Below are 24,051 nucleotides of genomic sequence, written 5' to 3'. Positions count from 1 at the left end.
ACTCATCTCCCCGTCAAGTTGCCTCATGATGGGCTGGGAAGTCAAGGAATGTGGTCAAAAGAAGAGCGTGAACATTTGCCAGCTCCCTTTGGTACTCAATCAGCAGGGCCGGTGCATCCACTAGGCAAACTAGGCAGCCGCCTAGGGCGCCAAGATTTGAGGGCGCCAAAAAGCGGTGCCCAAAACGGCTAGGATGCTCACCCGGCACCGGCTAAATGTGTAACCCTCTTTGATCAGCTCCGGCCGGCCGGGAAGTGATGTCATTCCTCCTCCGGCCGCCAGGGGCGCTGCACTGCTCCTTGCTGCTCTGGCTCTTCCCCAGGGCCCCAACCCTGCTCAGCCCCGCCCTGCCCCCACTCCCCTGAGCTCTGCAGCAGGGCCGGGGCTGCACTCACCGGTAGCAGGAAGTACACAGACCCAGACCCAGCCACGCCGCCGATGAGTGCTGGGGGGTGGTTCCCCCCTGCTCCCCCCAAGAAAACCAGGCCTCCCCCCCCTGCTCCCACCTCCCCAACGGAAGCCTGGGCACCCCCCCACGTGGGGGGGCTGTGTAGGGCCCAAGAATATCTAGGGATGGCACTGGTACCTGCCAGCCTGCCCTCAGCCAGCCCCACACCCACTGCCCTGCCTGCAGCCAGCCCCACACTCCTGCCTCCATCCAACCCCTGCAGCACCCCCGTGCCCCAAGCCAGCCAGCCCCACACACCCGTCTCCAGCCAACCCCGCACCCCATCTCCAACTAGCTCCGCATCCCCCGCCCTGCCCGAAGCCAGCCAGCCCCGTACCCCCCTTTCGCCAGCCAGCCACTGCTGCATCCCCATACCCGAAGCCAGCCAGCCCCACACACCTGTCTCCAGCCAGCCCCTGCTACACCTCCGTGCCTGAAGCCAGCCAGCCCCCACATCTCCCTGTCTCCAGCCAACCCCGCACTCCATCTCCAACCAGCTCCACAGCCCCTGCCCTGCCCCAAGCCAGCCAGCCCCACACCCTGTCAGGTTATTCATTTATTTTCATTAAATATGTAATCTAAATAATGAAATTAATAAATTTTCAAGCTGAATATGTATTAATTCTAATGAACAATGCCATATTATGCAGTATTCATTTTTGAAAGTTTATAATAAGCGATGCTCCGGGGGAGAGGGATGGGGGGGGGAGGCGCAAGGTGGAAGTTTCGCCTAGGGTGCAAAATATCCTTGCACCGCCCTGTCAATCATGTGATTTATTTCATTAGTTTGGTATGTTAGCGAACAAAACATTTTAAATGAGAGTTTAACCCAAATTTTGAAAACTTCAGAGATTCAAATGGTTTTTCATTTCTGCTTACAAAATACCGATTACTGAGCTCGGCATATTTTCTTGTGTATGGGAAGTATTTCATGCAGCAGAAAAGGTTTTAGAATCTGTATGAAAAGCTTTCAAGGACATTGTTGGCTAGGAGCACCGGTGTGATCAAAATCCAACAGCCATGAAATACTAATGGAGGTAGCGTGGTCCAGCGGATAAGAAAATGGAGAGGGAATCAGGGATTGGGTGCACCCACTTTTCTAAAGCACTTTAAGAGGTATAGCTATGCGTACTAACCTACATGTGTTATAAATAAATGAGCTCCAACAGAAAGTAATGAGTGTTTTATTTCAAGTAAATGTATCTTTCAATTACAAGATTATTTAACAAGTTACCCTAGTCTACAATTCATTGTAATCTAGTTATAGCTATTGCAGAGACATTTTTAAAGTGTTATGTTTCGGCATGCTAGCATTTAACATGCTAAAAACTTTCAAATCCAGTTTCACAGACTAAAGCCAGAAGAGCCCATTATCATCTAATGTGACTTCCTGTATAGCTCAGGCCATAAAATGTTTGAGTTATGTGAAGTTTACAGCTATATTAAGCATGGCTGAGCTACTATACTGTAGGTGCAGTGATTTTTAGTAATCTCATAGATTAGATGTTGAATATTTTCTTCACCTGTGCAATGAACTTGTCATCTGCTGGTGGTTTCCTTTGGCTACCAGGCTGCAAGAATTTCTTAATTGTGGGGATGTTGCTTATTCTTCCTTTAAAAGCCTAAAAGAAGAAGCAGTAAAAAGCCTTTGAGAGTAAGGAAATGACATTCAGCTTCAGAGATTAAAATGCACAGTGTATTTAACAAACAATTTGCATGAGCAAAAAAAAAAAAAGGCACAAAACAAAACAATTGGTAGCTATTTGTGGCCAGATTTCACAGGTCAGTACTAGAGCTGGCCAGAGGATGACCTTTCTTTTTTGGACCAACTTTCAAGGTTTCAAAATTTATTTTGTTCCAGACCGGTGTTCACGCAAATGAAATGGTGTTAATGTCTGTTTTCAATTTGTGGAGCAACAGGGTGTGACAGCACAGTGATTTGGGCACCAGCCTAGGACCTAGAAGACCCAGATTCAAGTCCTTGCTCTGCTTTGAGTTGGTCAAAGCAAGGACTTGAACCTGGGTCTTCCACATCCCAGGCCAGTGCATGAGAGTGTTTACCTCTAAAAAACAGTCTTCATCAAAACTGAAACATCTCTAATTCAGCATTTTGGCTTCAATGCAGGTTTTTTTGCTGAAAATGTTCTGAGCAGCTCTACTCTTTCCACAGCATCTCCCACTGAGACTAACGAGAGCTCAAGTGCTGCAGTGGCTCCAAGGGCTTAAATATCAATACTTTACACTGGGCATCGGAGTCTGAATATAAGTGTATGTTCCTTGGTGAGATCAGGCGATTCAGTTACCTGTAACTGAGGGAATGGGGAGAGTATATCAGGCTTGCACTCTTCTGTCATTAAAATGGCCTCAAGCAGATGGACATCCGCCCAGCTAAATTTGTTACCAACAAGAAACTGCTGGCCATGGTCTTTTAAAACCTATGGAATATGAGAAAACAGAGAGGTCTTAGGGATACAAATGGGAAATAGCTTACTTACTTAGTTAGATGTGTATTTGTCAGGACTAGTCCAAGCAAGAGGTCTGAGGTAATAGAGGATTGTGGGCAATCAGAATGCAAAGCCATTTAATTCAACTTGGGTCCACGATTCAGTGTATAACCTTCTCCTAGGCCAGGATAAGTGCAGGACTTCAGTCCCCAAGAAGGAGATTCATGGCAATGGTGCAAACAAAAGGGGATTATTTGTAGAAGTGGTTAAGAAATAGTGGATGGAGGATTACCTGTGATGTGTCCCAGCCTTAATTAAAATAGGAGGCCTTCTGATTACCCACAATGTTTAATCTATCCCACAGGAATCGCCGCATGAAGCATCTTAGCTGTAGAGGCCCTCCCATGACTGGGATACAACACTTCTGCAGATTGTTAATAGCAGGTAGTTCAGGAGAAACATGACCCATCTTCAAAGCTATTAAGAGCATGGCTTGGGCTAGCAGTTATTACGAGTTTCTGGAGTCCCACCTTATTTCTCTCCCTTTTTTGCTTTGTAGGAATCTCTGCTTTAGTCAAATATCCAGAGAAACATGCTGCTGCCTAAGGAAACTCCAGCGGGGTAATTAGTCCTTGAGGAGCAGAATCTTTACAGAAAACAGCAGCTGGTACAGTCTGTGCCTAGTGTAGAACCTGGGTGAAGCAGCAACCTCCTGTGGGCCCTTGCACCCATCATTTCAAGGCTGGTTAGGAAGCAGAGGAGCAGCAACAGCAGCACCACTAGAAGATTGGGAATCAAGTGCACATTGTATGCTAAGAAAACCCCTGGACTGTGGGGTTAGAGTCCATCAGAACCAACCCTCTTGCAGAATTAGGTCTAACAGCATTTGTAAAGAGCCCATCACTGTGCTAGCCAACTTCTGGATGCCAGTGTGAACAACTGAATATTACTAGTCACTCTACACTATATAAACGAGCAAACATATCTCTGTGAGAGCATCTGTCCTGAATAATTAACAGGTCCCTGCCCTTACAAATACAAGGCCAAGTACAATGTAAACACATCTTATGCTTTTGGCTCTCTTAAGTCACCCTAGAAGAAACAAAGATACAAAATCTTTAAAAGTAGGTAATACAATTGGAACAGGCAACCATTTAACCTCACAGCATAGATCCTGTGGGGGCATCAGTGCAGACTTGTAGGAACTTTGATTAAACTAGTTACTAGTTGAAGTTACTCTGAATGAACTTAAAAGTAGCCACTGAAAGATTAAAACAACAATGCATCACCAGGTGAAGATCAAATTAGAGCAGAGCTACTTACGGCATGTGGAGAGGTCACCATGAAAATCCTGCTATGCCTCTTACATTTGGTATGGGAGAAAGAACACCCTTCCCCCCAGAAGAATGGAAGAGGAGGATTATAATCAAACTCCCCAAAAATGGAGATTTGAGTGATGGTAATAACTGGCACGGGACTGGGTGCCTTCAGCCCCAGAGAAAGTATTCTGTGCAATCACCCAAATAGAGCAGCTATACATAGCAAACTTAGAGAACAATCTGGTTTTCACTTAAATCAATTTTGTATTGACTGAATCTTCATCCTGAGAAATACTGTAGAGCAAAGCAATGAATGGCAACTGCCAGTGACCTTGATTTTGTAGATTTCCAAAAAAAACATTGGATTGTGTAGCTAGAGAACCATCATAGTAAATAGTATGAATCTATGGAGTCTCCAACAAAAGCATCCAAATTATTAAAAACCTGCATCAAAACACTCAGTGTGAAGCAAAGATAAACCAGGAGCTAACAGACTGGTTTAATGTTAACATTGGTGTCAGACAAAGTAATATCTTGTCCCTCATCTTGTTTGGAGTTGCTATTGAATTTAAGTGACAGATTGTCAGTATGAAAATGAGCACTGCATGGATAAATGGCAAGCTTGGAGATTTAGACTTTGCAGATGACATCTGTCTTCTAAATAAGACAGCTGAAGATAGCCAGACAAAGACAGATGGTCTTGCAAGTTCTGCCAAGCAAACAGGTCTTATCACTAAATCAAAGATGGAAATTATAAAAATTAATTCACCTACAATGATTTTCTGTACTTGAAAGGTGAAGCCTTGAAAACAGTGAATAAGTTTACTAATCTAGGCAGCATCAATCCCAGTACTGGTGATGTTTGAAATAGAATCCAGAAAAGGTTAAGCAAGTGTTGTATTTAAAAGTCTCAAATCCAATGTGGTTAGCAAAACAAACTTAAGTTCTTTAAAAGCAACATCCTAAGCATCCTCCTATATGGAGAAGAGTCCAGCCAATGCAAACTGAATATCTTTCTGTGCAAATGTATATGTAACATATTCAAAGTAAAATGGACTAAGAAGAAGTAATGAAGAGCTCCTAGAATGGGCACAACTAGCTACAACAATACAAGCAGTAAGGAAGAAGAGCTGGACTTATTTGGGAAACCTTGCCCAATAGGAGGTTACCTAAACAAGCACTATTTGGCAACCCCAGGCAAGAGTGAGAGAGGCCAACCTAGAAACACACTCTGTAGCACCATAATGGCTGAAGTGGCATTATTACAGCTCAATAAAAAAGACCTGGAAAAATGAACCCAGGACGGGGATGATTGGCGCTGTTTGACTTCGAACTTATGCAGCTGATGACTGAATTTCTTGCATATTGCAAACATTGATTTTGCTTGTGCAATCTGAGGTTCTGCTGAGGAGACATCATGTGAATTACTGCATAATTGAGGTTTTGCATTCTTACTGACAAATCCACCGTTGGGCATTTCTGCTTTATGTGTGACACTTCCTGTACAACTCTCTTCCAGTCAACTCTCCATGAACTGCTGCTGTGTGCATATTTTGTATGGTACCCAAAGATTTTAGAAAAGGTTGCATATTTGTGTACAGCTCAAAATAAGTAAATAAAGAGATAGAACTCATGTACCAAATCCTGAAAAATGTACTCAAACAAATTTCCTCATTACTCCCAGGGTGACTTCAATGGGAATTTTAGTAACCATGACTAGGGCCCTACCAAATTCACGATCCGTTTTGGTAAATTTCAGTCATAGGATTTTTTAAATCTGAAATTACACAGTGTTGTAACTGTGGAGGTCCTGACCGAAAAAGGGATGGGAGGGAAGGGTGCAAGGCTATTGTAGGGGGTTCACGGTATTGGCACCCTTACTTCTGAGCTGCTGCAGGTGGCTGCGCTGCCTTCAGAGATGGACAGCTGGAGAGCAGTGGCTGCTGGCTGGGAGCCCAGTTCTGAAGGCAGCTTCACTGCCAGCAGCAGCGAGAAGCAAGGGATATGTATGGTATTGTCACCCTTACTTCTGCCCTGCTGCTGGAGGTGGGTCTGACCCAGTCCCAGGAGCAGCCCATGCAGGAGAAGAGGAAGTCCCGTCCCTCCACAGACTGGCTGGGGCTAGCAGCAGGAGTCTGGCACATGGTCAGAGCCCCCAGCCAGGGTGCCCCAGCCCTGCTCCTCTCCAGCACTTGGAGGCTAAAGGGGCCTTGGGCTGTCTGTGTGTGTGTCAGGGGGAGACCATAGCACCCCCCGACCAGGCCACCCTAAGTGGTTGCCCATGCCGCCCACCCATAAGGCTGGTCCTGCCACCCCACCCCCCCAAGATGATGACCTCCATACCATGCCACCCTCACTTCTGTACTGCTGCTGGTGGCAGCAATGCCTTCAAAGCTGGATGCCCAGCCCAGCAGCCACTGCCCACCCAGCTCTGAAGGCAGTGCAGAAGTAAGGGTAGCAATATCACAACCCGCCTACAATAACCAGATTTCATGAGGGAAACGAGATTTCACGGTCTGTGACACATTTTTCTCGGCCATGAATTTGGTTGGGCCCTAACCATGACAAAGGGACCCTCAATCCTGACGGGAGCCACTAGGGGCTATTACAATACAAATAAATAGCTATTAACACTTCTGAATCACAACTATATTTAATTCAGAACAGTAGAAACACATGAACTCCTTGGAAAAAATATACTCTGATATATGCTCTCATGACTGTATCCCAGCCATTGATGTGCATGCACTACCATCATGGTGCTAGCGAAGAGTCGATAACACTGTGTTACCATAGTCTAAACTACTTTAGAAGAGCTGGATTCTGCCATCCCTGCTCACAGTGAATTGCATCCTACTCTGAGAGTGGTCCTACTGAGGTCACTGGGGGCTCTCTGTGGCAGAATCAGCACCAGGCTGTTTGGTGGCCCCCTTTTCACATCATTCTATGAGGTCTCCCCGAGCGGTCCTGGAGTCCTACAATTCCACCTGCCCTGAGGAGATTTCCTCCTGTACAAGGGAAATTTCAGCAAACACCATCATACAAACTGTTCTTCTTTATGGTCTGTCATATCTCACTATCACTTACCTTTTCATAGACTGGGAAGTATCTGGTTTTGGCCCTCTCGATGATTAAGGCAAAATTCTTCTCCTTTGCCTCGGGCGGTTGCAAAGGGAGTAACATGATCATTCCCATCAGATCTGTTGTTCCTTCCACGTACATATCAATCCTGAAACAAATGTTTTTTATTTTCCATTTAGAGGAGTCCATTTATTTCTGAACACTTGACTTTTGTCCAGTCAGCTTGTTATTGTATTGTATTGTAGTGCAATGGCAGGAGTACTCAGGAGGCTAACTCAGCCATTGCACTACAACAAAATTGATTTGACCTCTTGATCTTTACTATTGGTAATACTTTAGATTAGAGGTTCTCAGCCTTTTTCATAGCATGGATCTCATATTAACAGAGAGATTGTCCCTGTGGCAAGAACAGCAATAGTTTACATGAAGAGTAATATTAGGAACATATCTATGTATTTTTAGTTGTGCTATTCAAAAGCTGTTTACATTTTGAAACTCAAAAAAAATAAATAGGAAAAATTTCCTCCCTGTTTTTCAACCAGCTACACTGCTGGTCAAAAAAACTTTTTGAATTTTGACAATAAATGGGAATTTTGGAAGAGGTTTTCAACCTTTGTTTTCTCTTTCAACCAGCTCCGATTTTTTTTTAGTAGCAGGAAACAAAGAGGCACCAGCACTATATAACCAGCAAGAGCTCTACTGAACATTTTGAGAACCAGCACTTTAGGTTTTTGACAACAATAATGCTGAATAGGTAGCAAATGGTGGAACTTAGATTTACATGATAAATCCTATTCTAGTCAAGGATTGAATATAGCCTTCAGAATCATTAATTTGTTGGTAATGATGCTGAAAGAGTTAGAGCCGAAACTGAGTTCACGGGGCAGGGGAGGGTGGGGGAGAAGGTTTTCCTCGTAAAATGAGCACACTTATTTGGATATAATTGATATCACAAACAGTGAATCCCATAAAAGGATTCCCACTGAGTTACTTTTCAGGAGAAAGCACACTTAGTATGTTCTCTTAACACTGATGTTTTTGTTGTAACTTCATTAGGAGGGGTGGACAAGGAAAATTTCATTGCTCACATGTTAAGCTATAGCACAGCAGTTCTCAAGCTGTGGGTCAGGACTCCAAAGTGGGTGGTGACCCCATTTTAATGGGGTTGCCAGGGCTGGCTTAGACTTGCTGGGGCCTGGGGCCGAAGCCCGAGCCTGGGCCCCACCTCCTGGGGCCGAAGCCAAAGCCCAAGGGCTTCAGCCCTGGGCAGTGGGGCTCAGCATACAAGCTCCCAGCACAGGGCAATGGGGCTCAGGCTTTGCTCTCCCCCCTCCCCCTCCCCGAGGATGGTGGGGGCTCAGGCCGGCTCAGGCTTTGGTCCCCCCATCATGGGGTTGTGTAGTAATTTTTGTTGTCAGAAGGGGGTCGCGGTGCAATGAAGTTTGAAAACCCCTGCTAATGCTGTGAAACTAGAATTTATACAATGAAGTCCTTGTCTAAGCAACAGAGTATCAGGAAATTGTTTTGCTTTAGGAGATTGTTATTTGTACATATGCACTATACAATCTATGGTAATTTTTAAAGTGAACAGAAGTTTTCAGCTGCAACGGACTGTTTTTAAATTGGGCCAACAGGCACAAACATACCCCAGGCTGCCTCCAAAGATTAAGTTCTCTGAATTGCTATCATTAAATAGGAAAGAAATCAAAGTAAGCACCAAGGCATATGAGGCCTTTATTATTATCCCATTAAGGATTGGTAGTTGCCTCAGGAATTTAACGTGCTTCTGGTCTCTATGTAACTGAAGAAACTCTGTGGAGGGTCTTAACAGTATCATCAATTTGTTCACTAGCAGTCATAAGGAACAAGTATTTAATAATGGGCTCTTCAATCTAGCAGAGAAAGGTATAACATGATCCAATGGCTGGAAGTTGAAGCAAGACAAATTCTTAATGGGAAATAAGGTGTAAATATTTTAACAGTGAGAGTAAGTAACCATTGGAACAATTTACCAAGGTCATGGTGGATTCTCCATCACTGGCACTTTTTAAATCAAGACTGGATGTTTTTCTAAAGGATATGCTCTAGGAATTATTTGGGGAGGTTCTGTGGCCTGTGATATACAGGAGGTCAGAAAAGATCACAATAGTCTCTTCTGGCCTTGGAATGTATGAATCTACCAGGTAGATAATGACCACAAATCAAAACTCTGGGTTTGAGATGTCAATGGTGTATTGACAGGTTTATAATTTTAATATCCATGTGGGGGAGAAGGGGGTTAAATTTTAAAGCAGTACTCTTCTCTATTTTAGGTAAATGTTCAAATAAAGACAGTGTATATTAATGAGGGTAGTGCTGTTACAGTACAGTGCTCTCTCCCTCAGGTCCTTCCCATAGAGGTTGTATTTCCCTGCTATGTAGTTGAGAATGGCTCTGGTCTGCACCATCTTCATCCCGTCAATTTCCACCATGGGCACTTGTTGAAACAGCAGGGATCCATCTTTGGAAAGGAAAAGAAGTTAAGTCACTCAGTCCTCACAAACTGTTGTATCATTGCATGGATCTGAGAGAAAATGCCTTATAATTTACATGGACATTTCCAGTTATATTTCAGAGATCCTAAGCATCTATTGCCAGAGTGAAGGAATATGCAGTACACCTCTCATGCAGGCCACATTGCATTAGAGAAGTTATCTCTTGAACAAAACTCCCCTTCCATTGACAATCCAGATTAAGCCAAATAGAAGAAAGCAGTTTTTAAAATATGACTGTCCAGACTGTGGCTCTCAACCTATTTACCAATGTGGGTCACCTATGCAGCTCTCTGTGTGTTATGTGGGCTACATCCACCCTATATATATATATATACTACCTGTACATCTACAAAAAAATATGGTTTAGTATTTGTTATATGACAGCAATACAATGCAAATCGATATAGTACCTTTCTTTTCAACACTGACAAATATCTACCAAGAGCATTTTAAATTAGCAAAATAAGGCAAAACATCAAACTGTTAAAATGAATTAATTTACCGCAAGGGTGGCATGGCATGGTGTATTGTCACCCTCACTTCCGCTCTGCTGCTCATAGCATAGCTGGGCTGAGTGCCCGGAGAGCACAGTTGCGGAGCCTGTCTGCAAAGATGGGGAGCCCTGCCTGGTGCAGGGCACCCACCACCCAGGGGCTGCTCCTACAGCCAGGGAATGCTCCCCCATCACCCAACCCCCCTGGGACTGTCCCCCCAGCAGCCAGAGCCCCCAAACACTGGGCTTGCACACGTGCCTGCCCTGCAGAGACAGAATGCCCTGTCCAGGGCAGAAAGGTCCCCCCCCCAAGGACTACCCCCCATGCACCTGCCCCAGCGCCCCCAAGGATTACCCACCAGCACTCAACCCCCACATCCAGGGACTGTGCCCCAGTATCTAGCCCCCATCCAGAGACTGTGCCCCAGCCACCTAGAGTCCTCCATGCACCAGCGGCACCCCCATCCCTGAAGCCCTAGCCTCCTGCACTCCCTCCCCGCGCTCCTGCCCCCTGTACCTCCCTCCTGTAGCCCTAGCCCCCTGCATCCCCCTCTCCGCACCTGCTGGTCTATCATCTCACCTGCATATAGCTCAGCTTTGCAGCCCACCCTGCACCCTGCAGTTCTAGTGCCAGGGAGCCTGCTCCAGCCAGGGTCACTGGCCTCACAATCCTACTGGGGTGGGAGGGGGGAGCTAACACCTGGGCCTGGTGTTGCAACACCCTAGTTTTGCACCCCCCAGGGCAGGTGCCCCTCCTGCCCCACCCTAGTTATGGCACTGAGGATGTCACATGGGTCACAGCTGTGTACTGACTGAGCCACAAGAGGCCCACAGGTTGAGAACCACTGGTCTAGACACAAACTTGCACAAGTTTAAAAACCATATCTTTAAATTAAATCAGTGCAAGTTTGTGTCCGGACTAGGCCATAGACTCACCCTTGCGTAACTTTTCCAAGTCTTCCTTTGCTTCCACAAACTCTTCTTCAAACTGGAAAACAGAAATAAAGGGGGTTGATTGTTACATTTCATGGATCATGAATGAACTATTAGTGGATATTTGCCTTTGGGTATTTTATTTAAAAAGCAGCTGATGCCACATGGAAAATGTTGAGAAACTACAAGATACAATTCTGCCTTTATGTTTCTTGCCTTGATTTCAAAAATAAAAATAAAAGACATTTGAATGAGAATAGGATCTTTGTTGCTACATAACTTGTTCTCTAGCAGCTTATCTCTCACAGTAACATACATCACTGAAAGTTATAAAGATTTTTCACTTCAAGTGCTGAGAAAGCCAAAGAGGAAAATGAATTCCTAGGAAATGACGACAATGCTTTCAAGCAAAAATTCACCACAGAAATTAAGTCATGCCACATTTTTGCTTGATGTGAATCAGGGTAGCTTGGCTGGCTTCGAGAGAGCTATGCTAATTTATACAAGTTTGAGGATCTGGAAAAAAAGTATACAAAATTATCTCTAAACAAAATGTTTTTCAAAGTTATTCATGTGATGTGACTGGGTCTTTAAAGCAAGAGTGAATGAGAGACAATTGCAAATATCAAACATTCAAAAGAACCTGGAGAAATTCCTGACTTTAAACAGCAGCAACAATCCAAGATCTCTTCAATTTAATTTTTCTGAACAAGACGACAGCCAAGGATATTTTCTCTTTGGAAATAGAAACCCTTGTTATTGCAACGAATGAAATCAATACATTCTACAGGACACGAAATGCCAGTTTCACTAATATCCGTACTGAATACTATTAGGACCGTGTAAGTAATGTATACGAGAACTGACATGCAGAATTTACATCCAGCTTTTTGTGACTCTTGTACACATTGATGTAATCACGTGTGTGTTAGGAGATGGCGCTAACTAGTCATTAGTCATATTTTCAAAATAGAACAGTCATTTCAACCATTGATTAATTTGATTACTTTATAAGAAGTACAAACCTCAACCCCAGCTGCTGCTAACAGCCATCGGATAGATTCCATTTTACCTCTTCCTTTAGTGTAGTGCAGTTTGGGTTTTCCAGCCATGTTTTCAGATTTCTTGTTGCCTGACAAATACAGCAAAGGAAAATTATTTAAAAAGGAAGTATTTAATTTCAAGGGGGGGATTTTGAATTTTACCTGCCAATACTGTAAATATTGCTGAGAGTCTTGTGATGGAGATGCACATGAGGAAGAGAGAGGTAATCATGACCCAAATATCTGGGCTTGACTCATACAAGCCCTCTATGGGCTCAGTGGAGAAAGAGTACCCTCTGTCTGTTTATTGAAGGGGAGAGTGAACTGTTTCATAGGGAATCATGGAGTTAATGCTGAACTGGCATTGTCTTATTGATCTGCTGTTTTAAATTATGATTTATTAGGAATAAGGCAGCAGTGACAGTTTTTTTTGCCACTGTGATATTCAGGGATGCAATCTAAACCAGTAAGTGTTTATATCACTGCCCGCCCTATAACCCTGGGTGCCTTAAATGCTCTACTGATGTGGTTTACAGCCCAGACACCAACAGCTAGCAGACAAGTAGGCAGTCCTCTGAGTGTCTGTATACTTTGCAGATCTAGTTCAGCACCCTGACCCCAGCAGTGTGCCTACCACACATCAGCCACATAGGTCAAGTGATACTAAGTAGAAGTAATAAGGGTTAAGAGAGGGTTACAAACAAACAAAAGTAAGAATGTGCTTCTAAACTAAAACTTAATTTCAGCCAGTTACAATCTTTGCCTAAGCAGGTTTCTCCCTATAATCAATTTCCTGAGGCTTCAACACTCTTTAATCATTTTTTACGCATCTGGGAATTCCACACCACTGTGCGCATGCAGAATTCATGTCCCCCGCAGATTTCTTTGATTCCATGGATAAAAAATGACTTTCTGATGGGGAAGCAAAGGGAAGCCACAAGAGCAGTCACATGCCCCTCCACAGCAGCACGGACATGTGGAGCAGCCAGAGCAGCCAGAGGACAGGTAAATCGCTGTGGAGGGATGCTCACACCGCGGCTGGGTCACACCCACCTGGGGCTGGGTCATATCCACCTCCCGTCCACCCAACCCCCATGCATTTGGACGCCTCCCATGAGCCTCACCCCCCCTGCACCCGAACCCCCACCCTGCTGAGCCTGAACCCCCTGGCATCTGGATCCCCCATACCCAGACCCCCCCCAAACCTCCCATTCCCAGACTTCCACCCTACCAAGTCCGATCCCCTGCACCCAGAACCCCACATCTGCACCCAGACTACCCCCCGCTGAGTCCCCATCAATCAAACCCCCACCCTGACAAGCCACACTCCCTGTGCACCTGGACCACTCTGACAAGCTCCCCACACCCAGATCCCCACCCCACCAAGCCCCAATCACCCAGACCTGGACCCTCCTGCTGAGCCCTCCACACTCAGACTCCACTGCTGAGCACCGTTCCCCCCATATGCAGACCCCCCATTGAGTCCCAACCACCTTCACCAGTACCCCCATTGCCGAGTCCTATTGACGCTCACTTTGGCCTTATAGCCTGAGCAGATCTGTAGGATGTACTTGGATAAACTACTTTGGCCGGAGCCTGAAGTACTATCCCCTCATGATGGGATCTAGGCCAGGGGTGGGAAAACTACGGCCCGCGAGCTGGATCTGGCCCCTCAGGGCTTTGGATCCAGCCTGCGGTGCCGCCCGCACCATGTCCCTGCCCCCATGGGTGGAGTGGGGGGCAGAGGGCTCCATGCGTTGCCCTTGCCTCCAGGCACCACCCCCCGCAGCTCCCATTGGCTGGGAGGTAAGTGGGGCCGGGTCGGAGCCCGAACCCCTCCTGCACCCCGCTCCCCAACTCCCTGCCCTAAGGCTTTGCCCCCCTCCTGCACCCCAACCCCCTGCCCTGAGCTCCCTGATGCACCCTGCACCCCTGTGCACCCCAACCCCCTGCCCTGAGCCCCCTCCTGCAGTTTGTACCCCTTCTGCACCCCTGCCCTCAGCCCCCTCCTGCACTCCAACCCCCTTCCCTGAGCCCCCTCATACACTCTGCACCCCTCCTCTGCCCCAAACCCTTGACCTGAGCTCCTTCCTGCACACCACACCCCCTCCCACACCCCACACTCCCTCCCGCACATCAACCCTCTGCCCTGGCCCTGCATACAATTTCCCCACCCAGATGTCGCCCTTGGCCCAAAAAGTTTGCCCACCCCTGATCTAGGCTATCCAGTCTCAGCCACCCACCTATAAGCCAGTACCTGATACAACAATGTTTAAATGTGGCTTTGGGATGAGGCTGTGGTCTTGCTCTGTAACTCTGCATCTTTTTCACCAATCTGTTCTACATCTACAGCTAAAGCAAAGGAAGCTGCATGCATGGTCCCCACCATTTCTATAAACACCAAATGGCAGAATACTTAGGGGAATGACTATGCAGGGATGGCTTCACTCACACCCTGTGCTTCTCACTTCCCATCTGATATCTCAGATATCAGCAAGGGGCAGCACTGAGCCTGCAATGCATTCAGTAGTTTCCAGTTTTGTTAACCGTGCTCAGCTCACAGCAGCCTTTGCATTCTGCTGAGTCACCTCTCCAAAGACACAAAGGAAAAGATTTGGAACCCTTGAGGATGACTGGCCTTAAGGCTGAGGGCAAACTCAACACGTTGTACACAATGTAAATGAATTATTCCATTGTTAGAGATAAAGTTTAATTATTTATGGAACAAATTTTGCAACAATTTTTCAATCTCTTATCAGGGCCCAAAGGTTAACACTGTAGCAGACAATAAGAAAAACACAAATGAAATGGAGGCCATGAACAAGAGTACATGCCAGTTGGGTGGTGGGGTCTTTTGCATCATTGGCTGTCCCTACTCAAGTCTCCCCATTGGATGTTTTCCTCAACAATTCCCAAATTAATGACTACTGCAATCACTAGAAGTTTTGCCTGAGTAAAGACGACAGAATTTGGCCCTCTCTCCCAGCCTCTATTTTGATTTTCATTCTTTCTGTCTTTTCCTCTGCTGATAGCCTTCTTTCCTGTTTCCTAACAGCCTGCCTGAAACTGCTCCCCGACCCATTGCTTCTTCCCAACCCTCTCTCCAAGGCCCTTGATCCTCTTGTTCACATCCACTCTGCTTCCACACACCCAAGGCTTCATTGAGCTAGGGTTACCATATTTAAAAAATAAAAAAAGAGGACACTCCACGGGCCCTGGCCCCGCCCCTTTCCCACCCCCGGCCCCGCCCCTACTCCGCCCATTCCCCCAAAGTCCCCGCCCTAACTCCCCCTCCTCCCTCCCAGCCACGCGAAAAGGGCTGCCCAAGCGCTACTGGCTTCACAGTTTGCCGGGCAGCCCCCAGACCCTGCGCCCCCGGCCGGCGCTTCCCCTCCCGGGCTCCAGTTGCTCTGCTCCTCCCCTGACTCTTCGGCTCTGTTTAAGAGCCAAGCTGCCCGAGCGCTACCGGCTTCGGGCAGCCCCCCTGCCTCCAGACCCTGCGCCGCCGGAACAGAGCAGCTGGAGCCCGGGAGGGGAAGTGCCCGGCCGGCGGCTGGGGTCCGGAGGCAAGGGGGCTGCCCGAAGCCGGTAGCGCTGGCTCGGGCAGCTTGGCTCTTAAACAGAGCCGAAGAGTCAGGGGAGGATCAGAGCAGCTGGAGTCCAGGAGGGGAAGCGCCCAGCCGGGGGCGCAGGGTCTGGAGGCTGCCCGGCAAACCATGAAGCCGGTAGCACTTGGGCTTCGGGCAGCCCCCTTGCCTCCGGACCCTGCGCCCCCGGCCGGGCACTTCCCTCCCAGGCTCCAGCTGCTCTGATCCTCCCCTTACTCTTCGGCTCTGTTTAAGAGCCGAGCTGCCCGAGCGCTATGGGCTTCGGCAGCCCCCTTGCCTCCTGACCCTGCACCACCGGCCGGGCACTTCCCCTCCCGGGCTCCAGCTGCTCTGCTCCGGCGGCGCAGGGTCTGCCTCACATGGGCAGGTTGGTCGCGTCGCAGGGGCCGCTCGGAGTTGTAGTTCTCGGCCGCTCCCCCCTCCCAGCTCTCCCTGGAGAGCGAGGCCCGGCCGGACTACAGCTCCCAGCATGCCCTGGGCAGGAGCCGAGTGTCACACCGAGATGATGTCACAGTGGGCGACCCACACACACAGATTCGGAGATCCTAGCCTCCCTATTTCCCCGGACATGTCCGGCTTTTTGGCAATTCCCCCCGGACGGGGATTTGGGGATCAAAAATCCGGATATGTCCGGGGAAATCCGGACGTATGGTAACCCTACATTGAGCAGCAAACTGAAGCTACCAGAGAGCAAACTGTAGTTATCGGTTGAACAGGGCCATCCCTACCTATTCTGGAGCCCTATGCAGCGCCCCCAAGTGGCCACTTGACTTAAGGGGATTATGGGACGTTTCCAGAGGCCAATCACAGCGCAGTAATGCAACACCTTGTTCAGACTGACACTGGGGTGTTTCAGCCGAGGCGCAGCAAGCGTTATGCTTCTCATGAGGTGGATTACTAGGAGCGCTCCAGCTGCAGAGTCCAGGTGCTCTAAGTGCCTTGCCAGTGTGGATGGGTGGTGAATTAGGGCACCTGGGGCTGCTTTAATGGCTCTAACTTGCAAGTGTAGCCAAGCCCTTAGACACAAAAGCATGTTAATATCAGTTGGCTGCTCCACTCAGAACAGCTGGGGAGTGGAACAGAGCAGCAGGAAAGAAATTTGGCTTAAAAAGAAGTGCCTGTACTGATACAACCAGTACTTGCCCAATCCAGTTTCCTGCAGGAGGAAATCAGCCTGGAGACGAGTCTATTTGCATGGGGCCCATGTCAAGGCGGCTTTGGAACACACGGGAATTATGCAAATTGTCTTGAGATTGCCCCACTCCATGATTGGTTTAGGTACGTCCAGCCTGAACATCTGATCATGGCTTATAGGAGCAAGGCAGTTAAGTGACTCTGTAACTACATTTTGTGATGGATATATGTTTTTAAAACATTTATTAATGTAAGAGAAGTTAAGCCATTGTTAAATTGCCTCTGACTTGATAAGATACTAAATATAACCTTTATATTTTGAAAATCTCAGATTTCCTATCCATTCTAATGAGATGTATTTTCTGTGTCTCAACCAGCATTGCCAGATTCTCAAGGTCCCAGATCCAAGTCTGATTGTTAAATATAATTCACACATACTTTTTTGTTTAACCTGATTTAGGTTCTGATCCTGCAATAAGCTCCACACAGGTGGACCCCCAGTTATACAAAGACCATTGCATGGCCTTACTCCATCTTTCTAATCAGATGCAATGTTCAGAGTAGCTTTTATATTGTAATGCAATGTTCCTTTAACAAAGCCTTACGAGGACTGTTCCAGCAGAGTGATCACATGGCATACATCCCACACTAAACCAAATCTGACTCAGTCTAGAGCAGGGGTCTCAAACACGCGGCCCCCATGTGGCCCATGGGGTTCTTTCATGCGGCCCGCCAAGCTCCCCGCGCCCCTCCCCCCCGCCTACTCTGTGTCGCCGCAAGCCCCGCACCACTCCCAGAAGCGGCTGAACTACTGTATGTCCCTGCAGCCCCGGGCAGGGGGGTGGGAGGCGAGTAGAGGGCTCTGTGCTCTTACAGCTCCCATGGGAACTGGGAACTGTGGCTAATGGGAGCTTTGGGGGAGGTACCTGGATGAGCAGCAAGAGCAGCACGAGGTGCCGTTTCCCCTCTCCCCCCAGGGACTCCAGCTGCTTCCTGCCCTGGCTGTGGTGCGCGTCGCTGCCACCTCAGATCCACTCTAGGTAAGCGGCGCCGGGCCCCATACCCTGAATCCCAACCCCCTGTCCAGAGCCCCCTGCCATATTCCACACCCCTCCTGCACCCCAACTCCCTGCCCTGAGCCCCCTGCCACATCCTGCACCCCTCACCCCTCCTGCACCCCAACCCCTTGCCTGGAGCTCCCTGCCACACACTGCACCCCAATCCCCTGCTGCACCCCTCACGCCTCCCGCACCCAGGGCCGGCTCCAGGGTTTTTGCCCCCCAAGCAGCAAAAAGAAGAAGGGGGGAAAAAAAAGCTGTGATCGCGATCTGCGGCACTTCAGCTCTACCGCTGCTGCTTCAGTCTTCGGTCGCAATTCGGCGGCTGGTCCTTCGCTCTGAGAGGGAGTGAGGGACCTGCCGCCAAATTGCCGCCGAAGAGCCGGACGTGCCGCCCCCCTCTGTTGGCTGCCCCAAGCACCTGCTTGCTGGGCTGGTGCCTGGAGCCGGCCCTGCCTGCACCCCAACTCCTTGCCCTAAGCCCCCTGCTGCACCCTGCACACCTCCTGCACTCCCTGCCCTGAGCCCCTGCCGCACCCCTCACCCCTCCTCCACCCCACACCACAATTCCCTGCCGTATGGTGCACACCTCCTGCACCTCAACTCCCTGCCCTGAGCCCCTGCCACACCCTGCGGACCCCTCCTGTTCCCCCTGGGGGCAGGGAGTGGGCAGAGTTGGGGTGAGGACTTAGGGGAAGGGGTTGGAAAGGGGGCAGGGAAGGGGCGGGGCAGGGCCTCATGGAAGGGGTGGAGTGGAGGTGGGGCCAGGGGCAGCAAGTGGGGGGTGTCAGTGATGCGGCCCTCGGGCCAATGCACTAGTCCTCATGCGGCCCTCAGGGTCATCTGAGTTTGAGACGATGTGTAAACCAGTGAACTGATCTCTGGTGGGACTTGGACCAACAGGGTTTGGATCCAGAAACAGCAGCTTGACCACAAAGTGCCCTAATAGGATTAAGGGTAAATTACCCCTGAAGGTTTAAAACTTTAATTACAAGTGGTGATAAAACCTTAATCTCTCTTCAGATCTGACTAAGAGCTAGAGCCACACTCCTCCCCAGGTCAAGCTGTACAGCTCCATGCCTCAACCCTGCACGATGCTGAGCCCCATAGAGTCAGTGGGAGTTGAGGGTGCTCGGCCCTTTGCAGGAGGCACTCTGCACCACTCAGTACCAGCTGCCAAATGAAGAATCTAGTTTTTCTATAAATCCAGCCTTTTGCTTTCAGGACAGCCAAAGTACAGTTCAGCAATGCACGGGCGATTCTGTCTTTTCATGGAGAGTAAAGTCCCTGTTAGATCAAACACCCAAAGTTAAACTCAGTCCCAGACATGTCTGCAGAGAAGAACTATCAATATGTAACAATGTTAAACAACTCACAAGTTATGCCGCAAGTTATGCAAAATAAACTGTCCTAAGGCCAGACTGCAATTTGGGCTACATGCTTGTTGGGGAGAAGGAATAAGAAACCCACCACCACCACACACACACACATTTATGTAGGCTACCTGGAACTTGGGTCCAGGTGCATAGAAGTAAGCAAGGTTACATGCCTGCTTATTTCCTCCTCTGAGTATGTAAGCAGGGGATTGGACAGAGCCTTGGCTACACTCCCTACTTGCTGGCCAGAGTAGTTGAGCCAACAGGATAGTAGATTAGGGCCAGGTCCACAAAAGAATGTAGGCACCCTGCTTGGCTGCCACCTAACCTTGCAGGCACCTGAACTCACTAAGCACCTACATTTCTGCTGTAAAAGACCCCAAGGCCCTTAAGTTTCTGCCTCTGGGCAGGCTCACTGATGCTTCACTCTAAGGTTCTGTCTACACAGTATTTGGGAGACCGAGGAACAAGCCTCCCAGCCCGGATCAAGAGGCTTATGCTCTAGTTGTGTAGACAGTACTTTGGAGCTGTGGCTTGGGCTGGAGCTCAGGCTCTGAAGCCTGTGGGGAGTCTTCAGAAGAGCCCAAACTGCAACTTCAAAGCACTGTCTACACAGCTATTTTTAGAGCCCGAGCATGAGTCGGTCAACCTGGGCTGGGAGGCTCACTCCTCCGGGCTCCCAAATGCTATGTAGATGTACCCTAAAAGTTCAGATGTCTGTCTCATGCCTAAGCCCCAGGTCAATCCACAAAGTGGGGAAAGCGAAGCACGCACCTCCAAGGCACAGGAAAAACAACCACTGGCCACCCCTCCCACCAGCAAAAAGGATCCTAGTGACAACGACTGCTAAGTATTACTAAAATTAGTGAGAGAACCATTTCCCCCTTCTCCTCCCCCCATCCCATTTTTATGTTATTTTATCATTTTTCTTACCTTATCATAACACAGTGCCACAGTCCACATGTCAGGCATGTGAACTGTGAGCACTTTAGTGTGTCTCAAGTGAAAAATACCTTGGCATAGTAAATCTACAAAAACTGGCCAAGTGGCAACCCTAGAGAAGCACCTGTCTCATCCATGGGGCCCAATGCAGTAGATGTGCTCAGAGTATGCCTAATGCCACACACAATAGCAGGGTCACAAGGAGGAGGCAGCCTCTTTCATAACCTTTAGCCCAGGGTACTCCACAAGGATGTGGGGAAACCCTGGTTCAATTTCCCCCTCTACCTGATGAAGAGACGGGATTTGAACAATGGTTCTCCAACTCTCGGATGAGTGTTCTAACCACTGGACTATGGGATGTTTCCTATTTAAACTGTTTCACTTTAATTAATACCTGATAATTAAATATCAATCGGATCAGAGTAAGAATCACACTGTAGCCCAATGGTTCGGACACTCACCTAAGAGATGGCAGATACCTCTTCAGATCCTTTCTCCTCAATGGGCAGAGGAGGGAACTTAACAGGGGTGAGTATCCTAACTGCTGGGCTAAAGATTAAGGGAGGAGGCTGCTCTCTTCCCCCACTCCAAAACTATTTTGTATGGAGTTAGGCAGGCAACTAACTCTCTCTTGCAAGCAATTACTTAGATGGCTAAGCTGCCAGATTCCCAGTCGTGGATCGCAAACAGAGATAGGACCCTCCCTCAAGCCTAGATTTAGGCAACTAACTCTATGGGGGGGGGGGGATTTAGGACACACCTGTCTCATTAGCAAGCATCTCCAACTGGCTATTTTAGGCTATGTCTACACTTAAAATGCTACAGTGTAGACACTCACTATAGCAATGGGAGAGGTTCTTCCATCACTGTAGTTAATCCACCTCCCCAAGAGACAATAGCAAAGTAGACAGAAAAATTCTGTCTACACCAGGTGCTAGGCTGGCTTAACTACATCATTCAGTGGTGTGGATTTTTCACACTTCTGAGTGACATAGCTGGCTTGACCTAACTTTTCAATTTAGACCAGCCCTTAAGCTCTACCTAGCATGCTGACTCTTATGTATCCATTCTTAGGCTCCTGTCTCCATAGGCACTGAATTCTACCCCCCCGTTCCCCAAGCCCCCGCCTCACCTCTTCCTGCCCCTGCTCTGCCCCCACCCCCACTCCCACGCCACCTCTTTCCGCCCCCTCCCCTGAGTGCGCCCCAGTCCTGCTCCTCCCTCTCCCGCCCAAAGCCAACCTATTCGCAGCAGGCGGGACGCACTGGGGGAGAGGGAGAGGAGTGATCAGCAGGGCCGCCGGCGGGGGAGAGGCGCTGGGGGGGAAGGAGGAGGTGAGCGGGGAGCTTGCCTGCTGGTGGGTGCTAAGCACCTGCTAATTTTTCTCCGTGCACCCACGGAGTCAGCGCCTATGCCTGTCTCTCCCCAAGCATTGTATACCAAGCCTAGGCACCTAACTCAGGCTTTGTGGATCCCATTATTGCTCCAGTGCTTTTTTTAGACATCTAAAAGTTAGACATTACAATCTGAGCACTGCAACACCTAAGTCCCTTTTATAGAACAATGTCTTAGTGCTAGCTTAAGGAGCAAGAATCATAGAAGTGCAGGACTGTAAAGGACCTCGAGAGGTCATCTAGTTCAGTTCCCTGCATTCAAGGCAGGACTATGTAATAACTAGACCATTCCTAACAGGTGTTTATCTAACCTGTTCTTAAAAACCTCTAAAAGAAGGAAGCAAATATGTCTCATAAGGGTGTCAAAATGCCTTCTGGGGCAGTGCAGTTCATGCAGCCCTTTGCTCAGGCCTGAAGACAAAGTCACAGTCCAAAACCCTTAAAGGTATTTATTTAGTGCCTAACTCCCTAAACTTTGAGGATCAGGGGACCAAATCCTTCCTGTTAAATACATATACATGCTCTCCAGCAAGGTTCAAAACATACAGAATGGGCATTTATGACTTGGTTGACGTCAGTGAGAGTTGTGAGTGCTCAGCATCTCTGAGGATCAGGCCCTTAATTCAATGTCAAAGTGTTGAAACCTATGCACAGGAAGAACAAAACTCTCCTGGGTGAGTTCAAACAATGGAATTAGGAGCCTGGACTAGTTCAAAGAAAGAGTTACATAATGGGACTACAGCTATTACATTACTGAACTCTGCAGCCATAACTAGAGGTTATGAAATCACTGTGTGTTTTGCAAGTTATATAGTCTGACAGGGCTCTTCAGGTAACAGCCATACAGAGGGCTGAAGACAACAGTAAATGCAGAAGCAAACTTTTTGGAGCAAAGGGTCAGTTTCAATGTCTTTCCTATTTTGGAAAAAAGTTTCAAACTTGTTAGTGTCCCATTTTGACATTTTTCAGTTTGAAACAACATTCTGTTTAGAAATTTAAGTTTACCATAAAAACAAACCAAAATGATTCATTTCAGCAGATCCAATTCTCCCTCCCCACCTCAACCCCCTTTCAGATTTATGGTTTATGAAAAATTGAGATTTTGACTTTGCCCCGATTTGGACTAGCAAAGTTTTTGAAACTTCAAGAATCCATATAGGTAGGGTTGCCAACTTTGGTTAGCCCTCTTCCTGGAGGTTTCATCACATCACATAATCTTTAATTAAAAAATAAGCTTTAATTCCTGCAGACGCCAGAACAATCCAGGAAAGTTGGCAACTGAGAGGAAAGTAAAAAGAAGAACAGGAGTACTTTTTGCGGATACAGACTAACACGGCTGTTACTCTGAAACTTGAGAGGAAAGTCATTTCCTGCCCAGTGCTAGTGGGATCACAGTACAGCCCAGCCCACCCCCACGCTCGCATTGCTGGGTAAGGGGGTTGGAGCAGACAATCGCCCTCTCCTGCTGGAGGCATCTCTGCACCAAACCCTCCCTGGGGCTGGAGCTTTAATCCACAGCCGGGCTCAGAGCTCAGCCCCCCGCACACAAACGCTTAATGACAGGGGCTGCCTGCGCCCCTCGCTAGGCAGTGTTGCCTCAGCAATTTCTCACTTGCGCAATCAGTAAACACCGCCTGCGCGATAGCCAGGGGAGCAGGCACTGGCCAGCGCTTCCCCCAGGGACTCGGGGCCCTGCCTCCCCTCAGAGAGGGCCCGGGGGACGCTGACTCCCGCCCTGCTCTCCTGGCCCCTTTCCTGCCCACTGCTCTCCCACCACACGTGCCCTCACGCAGCGAGCGACACAACCATCATGTGTTGCGCCTCCCAGCGCCCATCACCTACCCGCGCCGCGCTCCTGCCCTCGGGCCCCCTCTGCTCTTAGGGAGCCCCCCGGGAGCCACTAACTCCTGACTGGCCCCACACGTTACAGCTGCAGAAAATCCAGAGCCAGCCCCGCAAACACGCGGCGTAACCACCTGCAGCTCCCCGGGAGCAGAGCCGCTCCCTGGCCGTTTCTGAGCACTGACCTCGGACTCCCGCCTCACTCCTCCTTAGACACAGACAGTAACAGTGTGGCTGCCTTCAGCCTGTGACCGACCGGCTCCACCTCCCGAGGGGAGTCTTCTCTCGGACCCTATGAGGAGGAGAGGCTCCCACCCAGTCCCACTGGAGATCAGTTTACTCTAGCTCCTCTCCCAAATCTCTCTCCCCTAGCAGTGCAAAGGGGAGGGAGGCTGTGTTTTG

The 24,051-nt window shown here is 48.5% G+C and overlaps 1 protein-coding gene across 3 annotated transcripts; it reads right to left on the bottom strand.

Annotated features, from left to right (window-relative positions):
* Positions 1 to 1,616: 1,616 nt before the first annotated feature.
* LOC128834878 (glutathione S-transferase-like) lies at positions 1,617 to 23,973 on the bottom strand. 3 transcript variants are annotated; one of them, XM_054024036.1, is made up of 7 exons: positions 23,784 to 23,973; positions 12,278 to 12,384; positions 11,256 to 11,307; positions 9,660 to 9,792; positions 7,299 to 7,440; positions 2,752 to 2,883; positions 1,617 to 2,070 (listed from the first exon to the last, which is right to left on the bottom strand). In XM_054024036.1, the coding sequence occupies exons 2-7, from the start codon at positions 12,362 to 12,364 to the stop codon at positions 1,948 to 1,950; spliced, it is 669 nt and encodes a 222-aa protein (XP_053880011.1). In that variant the 5' UTR covers positions 12,365 to 12,384; positions 23,784 to 23,973; the 3' UTR covers positions 1,617 to 1,947. The 3 variants fall into 3 exon arrangements, with proteins under 3 accessions (XP_053880011.1, XP_053880010.1, XP_053880013.1); XM_054024035.1 differs by having other exon boundaries at positions 23,835 to 23,973; XM_054024038.1 differs by lacking the exon at positions 23,784 to 23,973 and adding an exon at positions 23,650 to 23,757.
* Positions 23,974 to 24,051: the final 78 nt, after the last annotated feature.

This window comes from Malaclemys terrapin, chromosome 3, assembly GCF_027887155.1.
Source record: "Malaclemys terrapin pileata isolate rMalTer1 chromosome 3, rMalTer1.hap1, whole genome shotgun sequence".
NCBI lineage: Eukaryota > Metazoa > Chordata > Testudines > Emydidae > Malaclemys > Malaclemys terrapin.
The sequence above is the reverse complement of the archived record's forward strand: the minus strand, read 5'-3'. Positions and strand labels throughout refer to the sequence as shown.

What these genes read in the sequence shown, in the direction of transcription:
- LOC128834878 (XM_054024036.1), bottom strand. Translation starts at nt 12,364, where the DNA reads ATGGCTGGAAAACCCAAACTGCACTACACTAAAGGAAGAGGTAAAATG. An exon ending in TAGCAGCAGCTGGGGTTGAG is followed by an intron (nt 11,308 to 12,277) that starts GTTTGTACTTCT and finishes TCTGTTTTCCAG; the next exon opens with TTTGAAGAAGAGTTTGTGGA. An exon ending in CCCCATTCCCTCAGTTACAG is followed by an intron (nt 2,071 to 2,751) that starts GTAACTGAATCG and finishes TTCTTCTTTTAG; the next exon opens with GCTTTTAAAGGAAGAATAAG.